The sequence below is a fragment of the Seriola lalandi genome, unplaced genomic scaffold (genome assembly GCF_002814215.2).
Source record: "Seriola lalandi dorsalis isolate HSWRI2012SDOR001 ecotype SW California unplaced genomic scaffold, Sedor1 jcf7180002054535, whole genome shotgun sequence".
Lineage (NCBI taxonomy): Eukaryota > Metazoa > Chordata > Actinopteri > Carangiformes > Carangidae > Seriola > Seriola lalandi.
Genome location: NW_019525088.1, coordinates 43,282 through 58,412, shown reverse-complemented (window position 1 = coordinate 58,412; position 15,131 = coordinate 43,282). Strand labels below are relative to the sequence as shown.

Below are 15,131 nucleotides of genomic sequence, written 5' to 3'. Positions count from 1 at the left end.
ATCTGTTTATATAATTATTATTATTTTTTTTTTTACTCTCAGTTCATTGCAGAGTTTGACCTTCGCTCAGTGCAGTATGAGGTCAAGTCCCCTCGCTGCCATGAGATGCGTCTTGCTGCGCCGCCCCACGACTGCATCCGCTTCAACTTCCGCTGCGACCGAGAGGCCGAGGAGTGGGCCACAGTGGTGATGTCGTCGCTAAGAGAGGCACATCGAGGTCAGTCTAACAATTATTTCCTTTGTCTATGACATTTTTTTCAATTAAAAAAAAAATGACAAATGCTTAATAACACACTCAATACAATTAATCAAGAATAGCAGAATTAGCAGAAACAGAATAGCACATAGATTATATGGTTTTCCGATGACCACATTTATTCTTACAGCATAGCACTGATAATTATGTGGAAGTAATAGCCTTGGAGAAAAAAGGCAAACTTTATGACAGCCATCTGAAAAAATAACTAAAACAAGACTGTTCTTATGTGTCCACATCTAGATTTCCACCTCTTTCAGGCCTCAGATGAAAATGAATAAATCAATAAGCCACAGATCAATGTGAAAAATGTAAAGAGGCAACTGCACGTTGAGTAAATATTAGAAGGACAAATTGGTTTCCTCAGATATAAAGTAAAAGTAAATTTTCTTGTCAAAGGTAAAATGAGTACACCCTCCTGAAAGTTACAAAATAAGTCTTAATAAGAAGGTTTTTTTGGTGCTCGTTAAGGGCACCAGACTCACCTGGTGAGTCTGTTGAACCATCCCACTCAAACAGGTGTAACTAGGTGACAATTAGACACCTAACCCACTGAATTACTCTCAGACTCAATGCTAACAACAATGGCACAACTTGGGACAGAATAGTCTGGAGACTTGAGCAACAGAATTATTTCATTGCACAGAAAGGGGGCGAGGGTACAAGAGGATGAGTCAGAATTCAAAACTGATACAGAAATATAAAAAGGACGGACTTCAAAAAGGATGGAAACGTCCAGTTCGTCGTCGTAAGCTTTCACCTGGGGATTGAGTGAGTTTTGTTGAGAAAAGTGCGAGAGAATCGGCAAACTGGAGTGACTGTTTCATCTCACATCTCAATGCATGGCTGTCGTGCACGCAGGAAGCCAAATCACAAAAAAGCTTGTTTAGCCTTTGCTAAGGCCCATATTGATAAAGTTGAAGGCTTTTGGGAATCTATACTCTGGTCTGATGAGACCGAAATCAAACTTTGTGGATCTGATGGCAACCCGAAATGTATGTCATCACAAGGGGGAGGAGTACAGTGAGAGGTGCATGGTTCCAACAGTGAAGTATGACGGTGGTTAAGTTGTATATGTAGGGGTGTATGAGTGCTGAAATTCAGAGTAGGTAGTCAACATATATTCAGATTTAAATTGTTTAATAAAATATTTCAGTGTTGCAAACCTCTATTGACAGCGCAGTTACAATGCCTTTTTGAAATATGCACCTATTCTCTGAAGTGGACCACTTATCTTTAATCATACCAATTATACCTGATGTGGTAGGTGCCCTCCTTTTGCCCGTACTCAGAACCAGGACTGACTAACAGACCAGTCTCCTCTAGCAGTCTCATACAGTAGTATGTATCTGGCTTCATTCCCACTTCCTAAAATATCCAAAGACATCACATAACCAAAGCACCAGATATGTGACGTTTGATAATTATATGATTATAATATATAATGGTTCTATAAGACAGTATAGTAACCTTGGCTTTCTGAATGGCTTTAGGTGGAAGATACACTCTGGGGAACGCAAATGCTCCTCCCTCCACTGGTTGGCAGTAGAAACCCAGGAGACTGTTCACAACCTCACAGGCTAAACGGAGGTTGTGGAGGGTTCAACATCAGATCCAGGGCAAGCTGACCCAACACGGGGGCACAGCTGTCTTTCGAGAAAAGATTGTGGATGTATTTCATGACAGCGCGGTCCAGATTTACCAGCTCCACATATCCACCACGCAGACCACGAATCCAATCAGTCGTAACCGTCTCACCACGTGCAGAATTACCAGCTGTTTGGGAGATTTCCATCATATCACATGATCTTCTGCACTTCAAGAACTTACGTTTCACTTAACACGCCATTATCTATTTGTCAAGAACTATAACTCGCCCTGTGGGCACAAGTGTGGTTAATAAACTCTTAAAATGTAGCTGCATACAACTTTATAGTGCGTTTTAAACTGTTTACTAAATGTTTGGCTTTTTATCTTCTCCATCGTCTTGTCATCCCCATAGCGAGGTTGTCCCGTCAGCTGCTGGTGTCCAGCGTCAAGAATGAACGTTGTCTTGTCTTCTGTGAAGATCACCTATCACAAAGTAGCTGACAAACTCCAGACGCCCATCGGAACTGAGAACTTACTCTCCCATTAAGCCACTCTTTTCCCCGTAGATGCAGTCCTGATAAACCTGTGGAGAGGGACACGTGCTAACTTACTGTACATGTGTGCGTTTATGTGCACAAATGGATGGATAATACTGCTTTAAGACAGCCACCTCATCAGCCAGAAGGAAGAGCCTCTTCTCTGAAACAAACCGGATCACCTCTTGCATCGATTTTCTGCTTTGAACATGACCTGTCGTCGACATAGCACGAAAACAACCGTGTGATATACTGTACATTCTTTGATACAAAAATATAATAGATGATCTCCAGTCTTTGTTTAACTACCTGATGGATTCCCAGGGTTGATGACATACAGAGCAACAGGGTTACAGACTCCCTTAGCCCTGCTCCTCATTCAGGTAGTAGGGGACGATGACCTGGAGTTAAAACACCTGGAAGCCTTACGTTGAGAATATTCTAGTGAGCACGGGGAAAGACTGGGTTAATTTGAAGATGACAATCATTTACAGGAGGAAGAGGCTGGATAGAGACTGTTACCGTGAGCGCCTGGGCTGATGTATATGTTTTCAGGGTGAGACGTGGCCCCACCATCTCGTCTCATTATGAAGTCAGAGACTCTGTGGACTAGTTCTGGTATACCCGCTGTAGCTGTATAGGAACCTGAAGAAATAACAGATTCTGGTGAACAATCACAAAACACAGACTGATTAAAAAAAAAAAAAAACTGTATAGCAGGTTGATCATATAATTACTGCCCTGTTTCTAGTTTGTATTTTATATTATCAATTTATTATATGCTATACAGTTGTACTTGTATTTAATCTATAGAAGCATTTTTCAAACATAATGTATAAACTGTAACTCAACACAAAAAGCAAGAGAAAAAAAATGCTGAGAGCTGCTTAACGTCATTTGCCACAAACAACCAAAAAAAACACTCCCTCTCTTACATACATCTAGTCAGTAGTGTCTCTAAGATTTCTCCTGCAATGCACCCTGTCATTATGCATGTGAATTAAATCTAATTTGTGGTGCTCAAAACGTTGAAACTTAGAAAAATCCACAGTAGCACAGATGTCAATAGTTTTTATAGGAACTATTTTTTGTGTGGAAAGTGTTCACAGTGAGCTCTGTGGATTATCAAGAGGACCTGAGAGACACCTAACGCAACTCCATGATGTGGGCAGAAATCTTAGAGACAGATATACAAAAAAGTGAGAGACAAAAATGATTATCATGGGGGGGGGGTTATGCTCTCTGTCTGACGTCCGCAGGCAGTTTGTTGCTGTTGATAAGCTGAGGGTAAATACATGCTGTAAGAACCTGCAAAATATGTAGACACACGTTAAAGAAAAAAAAAAAAAAAAAAAAGTGTCGGACAAATGACAGAGGTTTCAAGCTCTATAATTTCTTTATAGGGCTTTCTCACTCCCTATTGACAGGTGAATTCAAAGCAGAGGTTCAAGAAATCACAACACGAGTTGGAAAATTGACTCAAGCATCCATATATTGTAGATTGGTCCTTTGTCTTGCAGGTCAACTTGCTCCAAGTTCAAAGATATGGAAAAACGGGCAGTTTGTCATTTTACTTTATTCCTTTACCCAATTCTGAAACACCTTTACAGTTTTATCAGATATTAACTTTCAGTCATGAATGACACCCTTTACAAATATGGAAATCCTGACAGAGATTTGAATAAGTCAGCTATTGAGTTTGATCTGGAGCTTATACTCAATCTATAAATCCATTTAAAAACAGTGCACCACAGGCAAGAAAAGATAAAACCAGATTGCATGCATGAGATAAACAAAAGGCCTGACCTGACAGAGAAGTAGCTTGCACTCCATAACTGGTCAACTAACCCCATAAGACGGAGAAGGGGTTGGAGAGGGATGTGTTACTTTTGTCTGGAGTCAAAGCTAATAAGATTTAGTGCAGTACCTAGGGCCTCACACTGACCTTTTACCCTCATTGATTAGGTGGACAACATAAAATTTCTGCACACAGTGCATTGCTCTCAGGTCTTCAAAAAAAGTCTATAAATCAATTACCACTCATAGAAAGTTCTCCTGCCAAGTTTTCCACTGGCACACAACAAACCACCCACATCACTCTCATTGTTAACTCCTGACACTGGCACCAAGTTACTCAGTTAGGATGTACTGTATTTTACAATATAGCCTACAGCAAAAGGGTGTACATCGCTGTGCAATGTCACTTAAATGTTAAATGATTAGAAAAAAAAAAAATAGTCTGGTGAGGCTGTTAAAAACCCACCACATTTCTCAACTCACGGAATCCTGTGTAATCTATCTGTGAATGCATTATTTAGCTGTTATCTGATAAATGTTTTTCTTATTAAGTATCTCTTTTGATGTTGTTTGCCCTATATCTGCAAAATGTATTTGTTTGATTTATTTCTTTTACTGCTCTCTGATTTCTTTCGTGCTGTTTTATTGTCTGTTATTGTTTATGTCCTCATCTCCTATGTTCTCATAGATTAATTATTAGTAATTCGTTTCTAACACTACAACATAATTACGATTTTTTTTTTTGTGAATGCAGTGCTATTCATTCAGTATGGCATTTGAGATAGGTCGAATGTTTCACAGCCACGTTTCTCTACGGACAAAAACAAGAGACGTACTCCTGCACTTCCTGTTTTGTTTTTCTTTCGCTCCGTGCTCGGGTCGGGTAGATATGGAAGAATTTGCGAAGAGAGGAGAAAACCAAAGCCTGCCCGTGACGAAACGCATTCCCTTCAGATACCGGTGGACCTTATAAACCACACAGAGGCAGCGGGCAGCAGTAACACCCGCCGCGGGGCTTAAGACACCCTCCGGTGTGCCATTCTGTGCCTCCCCGGAGCAGGCAGCGAGACTCTGCGCCTACAACTCAGCATGGACCCGAGCCGGGCCGGAGAGTTCAGACTTGCACTGCGGGATACGAGCGGAAACCGTAGTGTGGTGAGAGATCGCATATACACTTGTGTGTTGAAGAAGTGCTGTCACCATGCGCTTAGATATGTTTTGGATGAACCATTTTACTGAATCACATTTATATTTTATACCAGCTCAGGCCTGTACACGCCATTTTATGGTGCAGTCAGCCACGGACTCAGCTCCACAGATTCAGATTTGGGGATAAAGTCACATCAGATTTCTTTCAGTGCATGTCTGTATCATGGCAGGCAGTTAAAACAGAACCTAAAACTTCCCTCTGGATCCACAATAACAACTATGTGCCAAACTTTTAGCAAAATCTTAACTTTCCCTCTTGTTTTCTTTTTAACTGAACCCATCTGACAGTAACTCTATTTTAGTCCTTATTTTTCCAATGGTATAACTTGTATGATGTAAACAGCCTCAAATTGTTGTTTATGAGTTACCAATGCTGTAGTTAAGATGGCTTTTAGTTTCACTTTCATTTTCAGCCTTCCCATCAACCACCACTCATTTAGTTTTATTAGAATTATAACAGCATCAGGGGGAAATCCTTCAGCTGTGATTGTATTGGTGAGACTCCTGGATTTAGTGGGAAGACAAGTGGGTATTTTCCCTCTCACTCCTTACCTCCACAAACAAACAAACTACCAGTTTCAGCTGTGAATTTGTCATATGTAGCATGACACACTTGAATTTAATGTATCCTAGTCTCTATTCCATTAAATTCTACACGATAACCTGCATTCTAACATCTGGTGTGGCGCATAGAGCCTTTAAATAAGGAGAAACGAGTGTCGACAAGTGCAATTGTGAATGTAGACAATAAAACAGGTATAAATAACCATGTGGAGCAGCAGCAAGTTTTACAGGGTTTTTTGGGTACTTTCAACACTATCAGAGCTACCTTCACCTAGATGCTTTAACACCACCTCAGCATACAATTTGGTCACACAAGGCTTAAAATAAGTTTCAAGCAACAGCAACAACTACATCATTTCACAAAATACATAATTTCACACACAAATTGTACACTGTAACCTGACAGAACACATCATAATCTTAATTCCGAAGATATAGAAGAAAGATGAGATCTGCGCTCGGCCACTGCTTGATGTCTATACTTCGGGTCGATGGAAGCATTTCAGTATAATTTCTTTATTTGCTCCAATGTGCTTTATGTTTTCAGTTTTGTTGTAAGCAGGTTTGATTTTAACAAATTTACACTCTGTTGCTGAAGTAGATGCTTTAAATCATATCTGTACACTGCTGATTACTACTGATCTACTTTTCCTTTTATTACCTCAAAAAATCTCAGGGACTCTGTTTCTAGACAGAATTACATGACTGATCATGATTGAAGCTAACCTTTATTTGGACTGTGCCTGTTTCATCATCATCGTGCCGTCCTAAAATCTGACTTGCAATCAGCTTGTTTTTTTTTCTCTCTCTGGTGTTGGGGAGTTGTACTTTATTGATGGCACCATGAATTCAAAGATTTACTGCAAAATCCTGAAAGAGAAGATGCTACCCTCTCTCCACACTCTGGGTCGGCGGGCACTTTTTCAACATGACAATGACCCTAAACATTCTTCCAAAGCCACTGCTGCTTTCTTAAGGAAGATCAAGGTGAAAGTGCTGCAGTGGCCAAGTATGTCACGAGACCTCAAACCTATCAAGCACCTGTGGGGGATTTTGCAGAGACAAGCGGAGCAGCACTCCGCCTCAAACATCAAGGCTCTCAAAGAGGTCGCCCTCCAGGAGTGGAACAGGATAGACGGCACAATACGTTGTGAACCTGTACGCTCGATGCCAAGAAAGTTCAGTGCAGTTCTTTAAAAGTAAGGTTGGACATAATAAGCACTAAAATAATGCAAGGGTGTACTCATCTTTACAACCCTAGATTTAAGCGAAGCAGCCGAATTTATTTATTTCTAAGATATTTATGACATATCTTTCTATGTTATTATATATTTATGTTTAATAAATTTCACTTGCCACCTTTTTTATTAACTGGAATGTTGATCATTTAGGACCAAAAATGATTTCTTTATGTTCAGAGGGGGTGTACTCATCTATTCTGTGTTCTGTACATAAGAAAATGCTCGCTTTCCTGAGACATGAAAACTTCTTAAACCTTTTGCCTGTGATAAAAGTATGTTGCTGATATGTACTTTGAGCCTGTATCGGCCAAGTGCAGCTAAAATAAATACAGATATCAGCTGACATTATTCTTTCATCTCTCCTCTGACAGTTGCAAATATTAACACGTGCGAATCAGATGGCAGACAGAACCACACGGCAGCAGCTATGGAGCAGTGGAGCTCAGCCTCGCTGCCGCTCACCGGTGAGCTGTTTATCAACAAGTTTTTTTTGTTTGTTTGTTTTGCTGTCTCTTATACACATCTGTGTTTGGAGCTCACCAGGGCGATTGAAGCAGGTGACACTCAAGCAGCTTCCCAACACGCGTCGGCTCTGGCTCGCCAAAAAGCAGCGCTGACCATTCAACTCTCTGAAAAGAACTACGCAGACGGAGAGATTAGGTGAGATTTAGTCAAGGCCATGGCGGCTGATAGGTGTTCCGCATCGGGGGTGTGCTAACAGTGCCCAATCTGTGTTGCAGTTTATCTGTGGTAGTGGAGGATGTCTCGTCATCCTGCTGCGTCACAGTGAAAGTGTTTCCCTACATGACTGTGGCTGCACTCAAGCAACAGGTTAGAAGACTATCGATAATGGAATAAGAACATCACGTAGTAGCTTTTGCAGCTGCCCTGACTCCTGTTGTTGTTGTTGTTGTTCTTCTTCTTCTTCTTCTTCTTCTTCTTCTTTAGGTGTTTCTCGAGTACGGTTTCCATCCTCGCGTGCAGCGCTGGGTGATCGGTCAGTGTTTGTGCACCGAGCCGAGGTCATTAGCGTCCTACGGGGTGCAGAAGGACGGTGACACAGCGTACCTCTACCTGATCTCTGCCCGACAGGCCCGTATTACCCGCCAGCTGTTCCAGCAGGATCTGGAGAGCGCCCTCCTCGCCCCACCTCTCCCCCCAGGCAATGGACCCACCTCCCAAGATTGGAGGGGTTACAGCACCCTACCCTCAAGGCTACCCCACAACAACCAGGGTCAGTTTGATAATTATCTGCCATCACACCTCAGGCAGAAAATGCTACCTTTTAGCTATAAGGGTGTTCAAGGGTGATGATGACACCCATTTTCATACAGTCCCCCAGACAAGGCAGCCGGACAGTGACCTTAACATACAGCCAAAGAAGGAAAGGAGAGTTTTAGAGCCAAACACTGCAATCTTCTGAGCATTTAGTCACCTGACCTCAATCATCTGATCATACGATCAATTTGCGATCAAAAATATCCAGAAACGAACAGCACCTGAACCCAGCAGGACCTCAGCAGAGCAGAGATATTAAGTGTTTGGTGATTCCTATGGATTAGAGACTTCAGTCAGTCATAACCTGCAAAAGATTTGTAATCAAATTTTAAATAAGATGATTTCGTTTAGGTTCACGCGAACTGTTCTAATCGAAAAAAGGCTGCAACTCCCACAGCGTGCTACATATTCATGAGTTAATATAGACAAGAAAATACTGAAAATACTGTGTTTTTTTAGCGTTGTTTGTCTATAACCTGTAACATTTTTTTTTCAGTACTTCCCTCCAACATCTGATATGGATGTAAACAGTCACAGTACAGAGACCGCACCAGAAATGTGGCACTGTCTGAATATTTTCCGACTCATTGTTTGTTGCTGTTTTTGTCAACTTCAGGGAGCACAGGTGGAGGAAGCGATAGATCAGGTGATATTAAAGATGCTCTTGACATAGAGAATCTGCAACTGAATGATCACACCACCAAAGCCAGTAAAACACAGGTATGTGACCAGTTTATACAGCTTATAATTTAATTTCTCATTATCTTTACAAAAAATCAGCTATGGGATCCTATAGACGTCTAATTATTTAAAGATAGTTAAAAAGATGCTGTATCCATGAGCTGTTTGACTCTTCATAAGTAGGCAGAATAGAAAAGTTACCCCAAATCTAAATTGGCCCTCTAAATCTGTATCAACTTTTCTCCTCTCAGCAGACAGAGTGGGATTGTCCCTCGTGCACTTTCATCAACAAACCGTCTCGTCCGGGCTGCGAAATCTGCGCTACAGCCAGACCCGACACACACATCCAGCAGGTACTGCATGATATCTCACAATCAATACCCTTCTACTACAACTCCTTAACATTTCCCCTCAGTGACAGTCACTCGCTCCTTTTTTCTTTTTTTTTTTCCCCCATCTCTCACAAAGGAGAAAGGAAGGAGAGAGGACCGGGGAGAGTCTGGTTTAAGCAGCAGCTGACTGCCCATCATCACGGTCTAGTTGCAATTTCTCACTCACTTACACACACATACATGTTGACAAAATACTCACATCAAGACTGTCAAGTGCACTGAGAGTCCTCTGGCAGCGGGCTGGCTGCTGAAGACGGGAGCGTTTGAAGCATCGTAGCATGACACAGAGGCTCAGATGATGGTCGAGGCACAGACGATGAACTGCAGCGTCAGCTTAGACCAATTTTATGGACATGACCATGACATACATCTGAATTTGGCCAGACCTTATTTATTTTACAGGGAGTGTGTGTGTGTGTGTGTGTGTGTGCGTGCGTGCGTGCGTGCGTGCGTGCGTGCGTGCGTGTGGTGCAAAAAAAAAAAAAAACACAGACGGCCTATATTTATTTTAAGGGAGAGAGAATGATGTAAGTTCTTGGCATTTGATTGCAGCGGAAGTTGAGGGAATGTCGCCCTTTCAGTTTCTGCCAACTGTGAAATGAGAGGAAAGGTGAAGCCTTGTGCAATACCCTGTTCTGTTCAAGTGTGTCATCTGTTGGAGCCAAAATGTTGGAAATAAAAAAAAATTAAAAAAAAAAAAAAGCCATGGAAAATGAACAGAAGTAATGTTGCATTTACAGGGTTGTCAAGTGCTTTTATTTTTTTATAACATTGTATTAAGTGTATTATTTTTAACAAGATGCATTGAGTAATTGATGTACATTTTAGCAGCAGATCTAATTTTACTCGATTCCCTCTGAGCTGTGACAGAAATGGAATGATCTGTTTTCAGTACATAATACTGTAAAAACTTACATTAGCTGAATAAACATAATGGGACTAAAGAAATCCTGTTGATCCACCTATTGATCTATTCTTCTAAGATACACTGATTGATGGACAAATTGTGGCTCTAAACATGTTTGTGACTTTCAGTGTGAACATGAATTAGCAATTTTTTGTCTTGTGAGCAGCCTGGCTCTTGATTCTGTTGGTTGATCCACCGCTTTGCTCCAGATTGAAATATCTCAATGAGATGGATTGCAATGAATTTGAGTTCAGACAATGTCACCTTGGACTTTGTTGATCGCCAACTTTTCCTATAGCGCCGCCAGCGGGTTAGATTTTTCACATATCTTGCAAAATATCTCTCTCTCTACTAGACTAATTGGCAAAAACATTTGTAGACATTCATGCTTCCCAGTTAATTTTATCTTAATTACTTCAGTGATCCCGAGTTTTCCAACAGAAGGTTAACATGAACAGGATTTAATAATCTCAGTACTGCCTTACAGAGCCGATACACTAAATCACTAAACTTCACCCTTTTTTGATGTTATTCAGTTTGTAGCAGGCTCAAGTCTTAAGTTGTATAAATGCAGCTGGTTGTGTTGCTAATATTCCAGATTTTGTCTTTGTACAATGTTTTTGAATTAAACTTTGAAGTAAATATCAGTTCCTTAGTTTTGAGGTTGTATGCAAGCACAGTAATATACAGGGAAGTATCACGCTCCAAACACAGCAGCCATACTTTTCCAGTCTTTTATTTTGGCATTCATAAATATAAAATAAACATGTTTCAGAGACAGTTATCAAAACAAGTATAAAACATTAGACGCAGCGATGGCTTGTTCAGACACAGGTGTATAAACATCATAAAGGATAAAGAGTTTTCTATAACCTGGGCCTTATTTTTCCAAGTTTGAGTGTAAAATGGGCAAAAATCTTTGCAATGGGTCCATTATTGAGCTGCCTTGATCGATTAGCTTATTTGTTATTGTGTTGATACTTTTACTTAAAGGGTCTGAACACTTCATTACTGAAAGTCATGCAATCGAGGCAGCGATTTCTATTCCTGTCAATGGAGTCTGTCGTCTTTTGAACAAGCAATGTAACGACCGTTTCTGGCCTTTAACAAAAAGCTGCATCTCAGTAGGAATCCTATCCATAATGCTGTCAGGCACTTATAACAGTCTGAACCTGTCAGTGGCAAAAACAAGCACTTAAAGTGGATGTACTTTGACGAAGACCAAACGTCCTTTTGTTTACATTGCAGCAGCTGTTTAGCTATAGAATGGGGTACTTTGCCCCCATTCTTGCTCAATAGTGCACTGATTTTTCTCCATATCAATCATTTACACCCAAAACGATGAAGGGAAAAAGGCCCAGGTTAAAAAATCTCAGGGTTATCCTTTAAAGGATGCAGACAATCAACCAGCCAATCGGTTTATTCTGTTTCACCACTGTTTACTCTTAGAATAATCTATGTTGGTACTGTCTCAACTTCTTCCATCATTACAATCCTGCCCGAAAAAAAATGAAACATAAAACAGTGCAGTAGTTTTCCTTATGTATCACAAACAAAAATCTTAAACCAAATAGTTTTTTTTAGTTTTTTTTTTTTTTTTTTACAGAAAGCAACCCAAACATGACATTTATCGTTACTTGCGAAAAGCTCGTCCCCTATTCCACTTAGTTATTTGTAAATGAGATGTAAAAAAAACAGTCCGTTCTGCTTAGTTTATCAAGAACATCTGATTTTTCTTCACTGTTTTAAGAATGAAATACTTGGAGTTGATACTAAAATACCAACAAAATGTCAAAAAAAAAAAAAAAAAAGAGGGTCTCTGCACTTTCCAAGTCGTCTTCCGATCTCTCCAGTGGATTTAACTGTCATTCTTCATATTCCCCTGGCTGAAGGCAAACCTGAGAACACCTCAGAGGGTTTCTCTCCCCATGAAAGCCTTCAGTGGTTCCGCATGACTGGCATCTACTTCCAGAAGAGGATGTTCCAGAAAAGCAGCCAGCAAGGATAGACCAGCAGGGCTATGAGTGGGTAGACCAGAGAGCCGTACAGGGAGTGGTCCAGGATGCCCTGCGAGATGACTGACAGGTAGAGCAACCAACCCTCCAGGAAGCTGATGGGCATTTCCTGTAGCTCTTGGAAGAAAAAGACAGAAAAGAGGAGCGTGCAGGCTGGGCTGAGGACGACCAAGATGAAGGCTGACAGAACTCTTAGGGGAGAAGAAGAAGAAGAGTTAAGTATTACTTCCATGTGAGTAACATACAACGGTACAGAGTTACATCTCACTAAGCATCTATGTGCGTTTCTTACTTTGGGATGTGGGGTGTGACGAAGGCAGCCACAGGCACCAGGGTGAGAGCCAGGATGAAGCCCAGGGAGAAGTTGATGAGGGCGGTGCAACCCAGCAGCACAGCCAGGTACAGCACCGCGACCAGCTTCAGCACTCTCCAGCCCTGCTCCGTCCCCTCACCTGACAGGAATCTGCAACAAACAGCACGACGAACACTTCACTCTCCTGCATCACGGTGACCTTAAAGTTGCGCAAGTTTCCCACTGTCTCAACTTAATTGTTATTTGGTCATTTTCAGCTCCTCAAATACGGGGTCAATAGGATTTTAAGCTTGTGACGTGACGGTCAGGAATAATTTCAAAACCTGTGGTTGTTCATCGCCCTTTGTAAACCTTTGAAGTTTGTAAATGTATAAAAACATATAGTTAAAATCTGAGATGGTTAAAATAAGATTTGGGAACAGATTATATCAAGAATGAGGTCATACACAGGATATGCAAGGCTGCATAACACTTACATGTATCTGCATGTGTACTTCACTGTCACACACTAAGTGGGAAATTTGGGTGCAGTGTTCTGCTTTGACATTGTACTCGCATGTTTTTCTGATTCGGTGTGTAACAGGATTTCCTTGTACATAACACACTGCACAGACAACTCAGAATATTGTATATCATAACGAGTAACGCCGTTTTTAAGTCCAAAAAGTATTAAAACCATATAAAAAGAAAAATTATAAAATCCGAGGTGTGCTGCAGGTGACAGTACTTACCTGTGTGTGTTATGAGGCAAAGCCAGTCCTGCTGTGTAAACAGCAATAGCTGTCAGAACCACAGCCTCAGTCTCTGACACCGGGAAGTGTTCACCAGCCATCTCCTGAAAACGGATTGGCAGTGTGTACAGAGCTACTCCGGTCAGGTGGCTGATCACCAGAGGAGTCAACACAGACAGCACTCCTGGACTGGACTGCTGAGAGGAAGCAGATTTTAGTAAAGTGCTGATTTATCAACTCAAGCCATGTAAACACTTCAATATCTGCCACGCTGATGGGATGCATGTGTCTCACCTGTTCAATGTCAACAACTCCATCTTCTGTTCTTGGTGGTGGAGTCGAAAGTTGAACCCACAGGTCCAAGGCCTGTAGAATTGTCAAGGGAAAGTCTGGCAATCAAGCACATGTCAACAGCAATGCCAAAAGTCATAATTTTAACATGTAATCTAAACCAGACAAACTAAGTAAAATAATTATTAAAGGATACGCGAAGCAGCAGGATGACGGCTAGCAGGCCGAAAGCAGGCATGTAGTAACCAATAGAGACAAAGTGAGATAGTGACGGCATAAGGTAGAAGAAGTAGGACTGGTGCAGGCGCTCCAGGAGATTATTCAGCTTACGATACATCCCTTCCAGAAGTCTAAAGGATATTGATCAGGACAAAAGCAGCAGTTGTCAGCTTATAAATATGTGTAATCTAGAAAATAAAGTACATCAAGCAAAAGGCAGTAGACACTTGCTCTGACCTGCCAATAGTGGTAGTATCAGTCTTGTACTGGCGGAAGCTATTGACGCCCTTGATGGTGGCAGCCTCGATGTGATAACGCAGGAACAGGCCGTGGTCCCCCCAAGGTCGTCCACTGGCCTGCTTCATCACCATCAGCATCATGGTCTTGACTGCGTGGCTGTAGCCAGACACACTGTCCCAGTCATTCCTCTGCAGCTACAGAAACAGATCAAATCTGAATATGACCTGTCATACATCAGGGTCATCACCAATGTCTTCACCAAACACATGAGTAAAGAGAAAATGTGTTAAGAGAGGTGTTAAGAAGACTTTACCTTGCCCTGGATGGTGCAAAGGACTCCTATCTTCTGGCAGAAGGCATAGAAGAGGTTGGCTAAATCCAGATTGGGTAACTGGCCGTTGAGGCCTTCCAGTACTAGGTCCAAACTGGTGACAACATCACTGCTGAGCTCCAGGGACAGAGCTGCCTGGATTGAACCACCGCGGCCCTGCAGCGGGGACCAGTCCATTCCTAGAGGAACCATTACAATTGGTATTGCAGAAGAAAAGTTAACAGAGAAATTCACTGTTCTTGTTGATGTGGTTTGTTAATGGGTGAAAGCAGGTGATCACCTGTAGTGTTGGTGTGGTGGTAGCCCTCCAGCCAAGCCTGCATACCAATCAGATCATGCTCATTCACGAGGAAGATGATGTCCTTGGCCCAGAAAATCTGATCTATTGAGGAAAACAGCAGTCATTAAACAAGAGATGGAACTGAAACACAAACTGAAGAACTGGAGGATGAAATGCACCAACTATCCAGTATAGTGACTTAGTGACATAGTGACAGCACTGCATGCAGTTACACTGTGGTGTTATACAGATACAACACA

The 15,131-nt window shown here is 41.6% G+C and overlaps 1 protein-coding gene and 2 pseudogenes across 3 annotated transcripts in view; 1 reads left to right on the top strand and 2 right to left on the bottom strand.

The window, feature by feature from the left end:
• LOC111661091 (uncharacterized) overlaps positions 1-11,098 on the top strand; it is a 12,814-nt pseudogene extending 1,716 nt beyond the window's left edge. The window contains exons 2-8 of the transcript XR_015437757.1: positions 14-217; positions 7,565-7,853; positions 7,934-8,024; positions 8,142-8,427; positions 9,088-9,191; positions 9,404-9,505; positions 9,621-11,098. The product of XR_015437757.1 is annotated as an uncharacterized LOC111661091 (transcript). The remainder of the gene's footprint in view (positions 1-13; positions 218-7,564; positions 7,854-7,933; positions 8,025-8,141; positions 8,428-9,087; positions 9,192-9,403; positions 9,506-9,620) is intronic.
• LOC111661094 (alanine aminotransferase 1-like) lies at positions 1,143-4,215 on the bottom strand (annotated as a pseudogene). Its single transcript, XR_015437759.1, has 8 exons — positions 4,189-4,215; positions 3,620-3,690; positions 2,692-3,074; positions 2,517-2,596; positions 2,304-2,429; positions 1,727-2,009; positions 1,512-1,624; positions 1,143-1,233 (listed from the first exon to the last, which is right to left on the bottom strand). The product of XR_015437759.1 is annotated as an alanine aminotransferase 1-like (transcript).
• A 73-nt stretch (positions 11,099-11,171) lies between the features above and the next one.
• Positions 11,172-15,131, bottom strand: part of gpaa1 (glycosylphosphatidylinositol anchor attachment 1) — a 5,493-nt gene continuing 1,533 nt past the window's right edge. Inside the window, exons 5-12 of the mRNA XM_087176137.1 lie at positions 14,872-14,968; positions 14,574-14,770; positions 14,258-14,454; positions 13,998-14,151; positions 13,805-13,876; positions 13,511-13,704; positions 12,759-12,929; positions 11,172-12,657 (exon numbers count right to left, since the gene is read on the bottom strand). Coding sequence (XP_087032263.1) covers positions 12,414-12,657; positions 12,759-12,929; positions 13,511-13,704; positions 13,805-13,876; positions 13,998-14,151; positions 14,258-14,454; positions 14,574-14,770; positions 14,872-14,968 — 1,326 coding nt within the window. The 3' untranslated portion in view covers positions 11,172-12,413. The remainder of the gene's footprint in view (positions 12,658-12,758; positions 12,930-13,510; positions 13,705-13,804; positions 13,877-13,997; positions 14,152-14,257; positions 14,455-14,573; positions 14,771-14,871; positions 14,969-15,131) is intronic.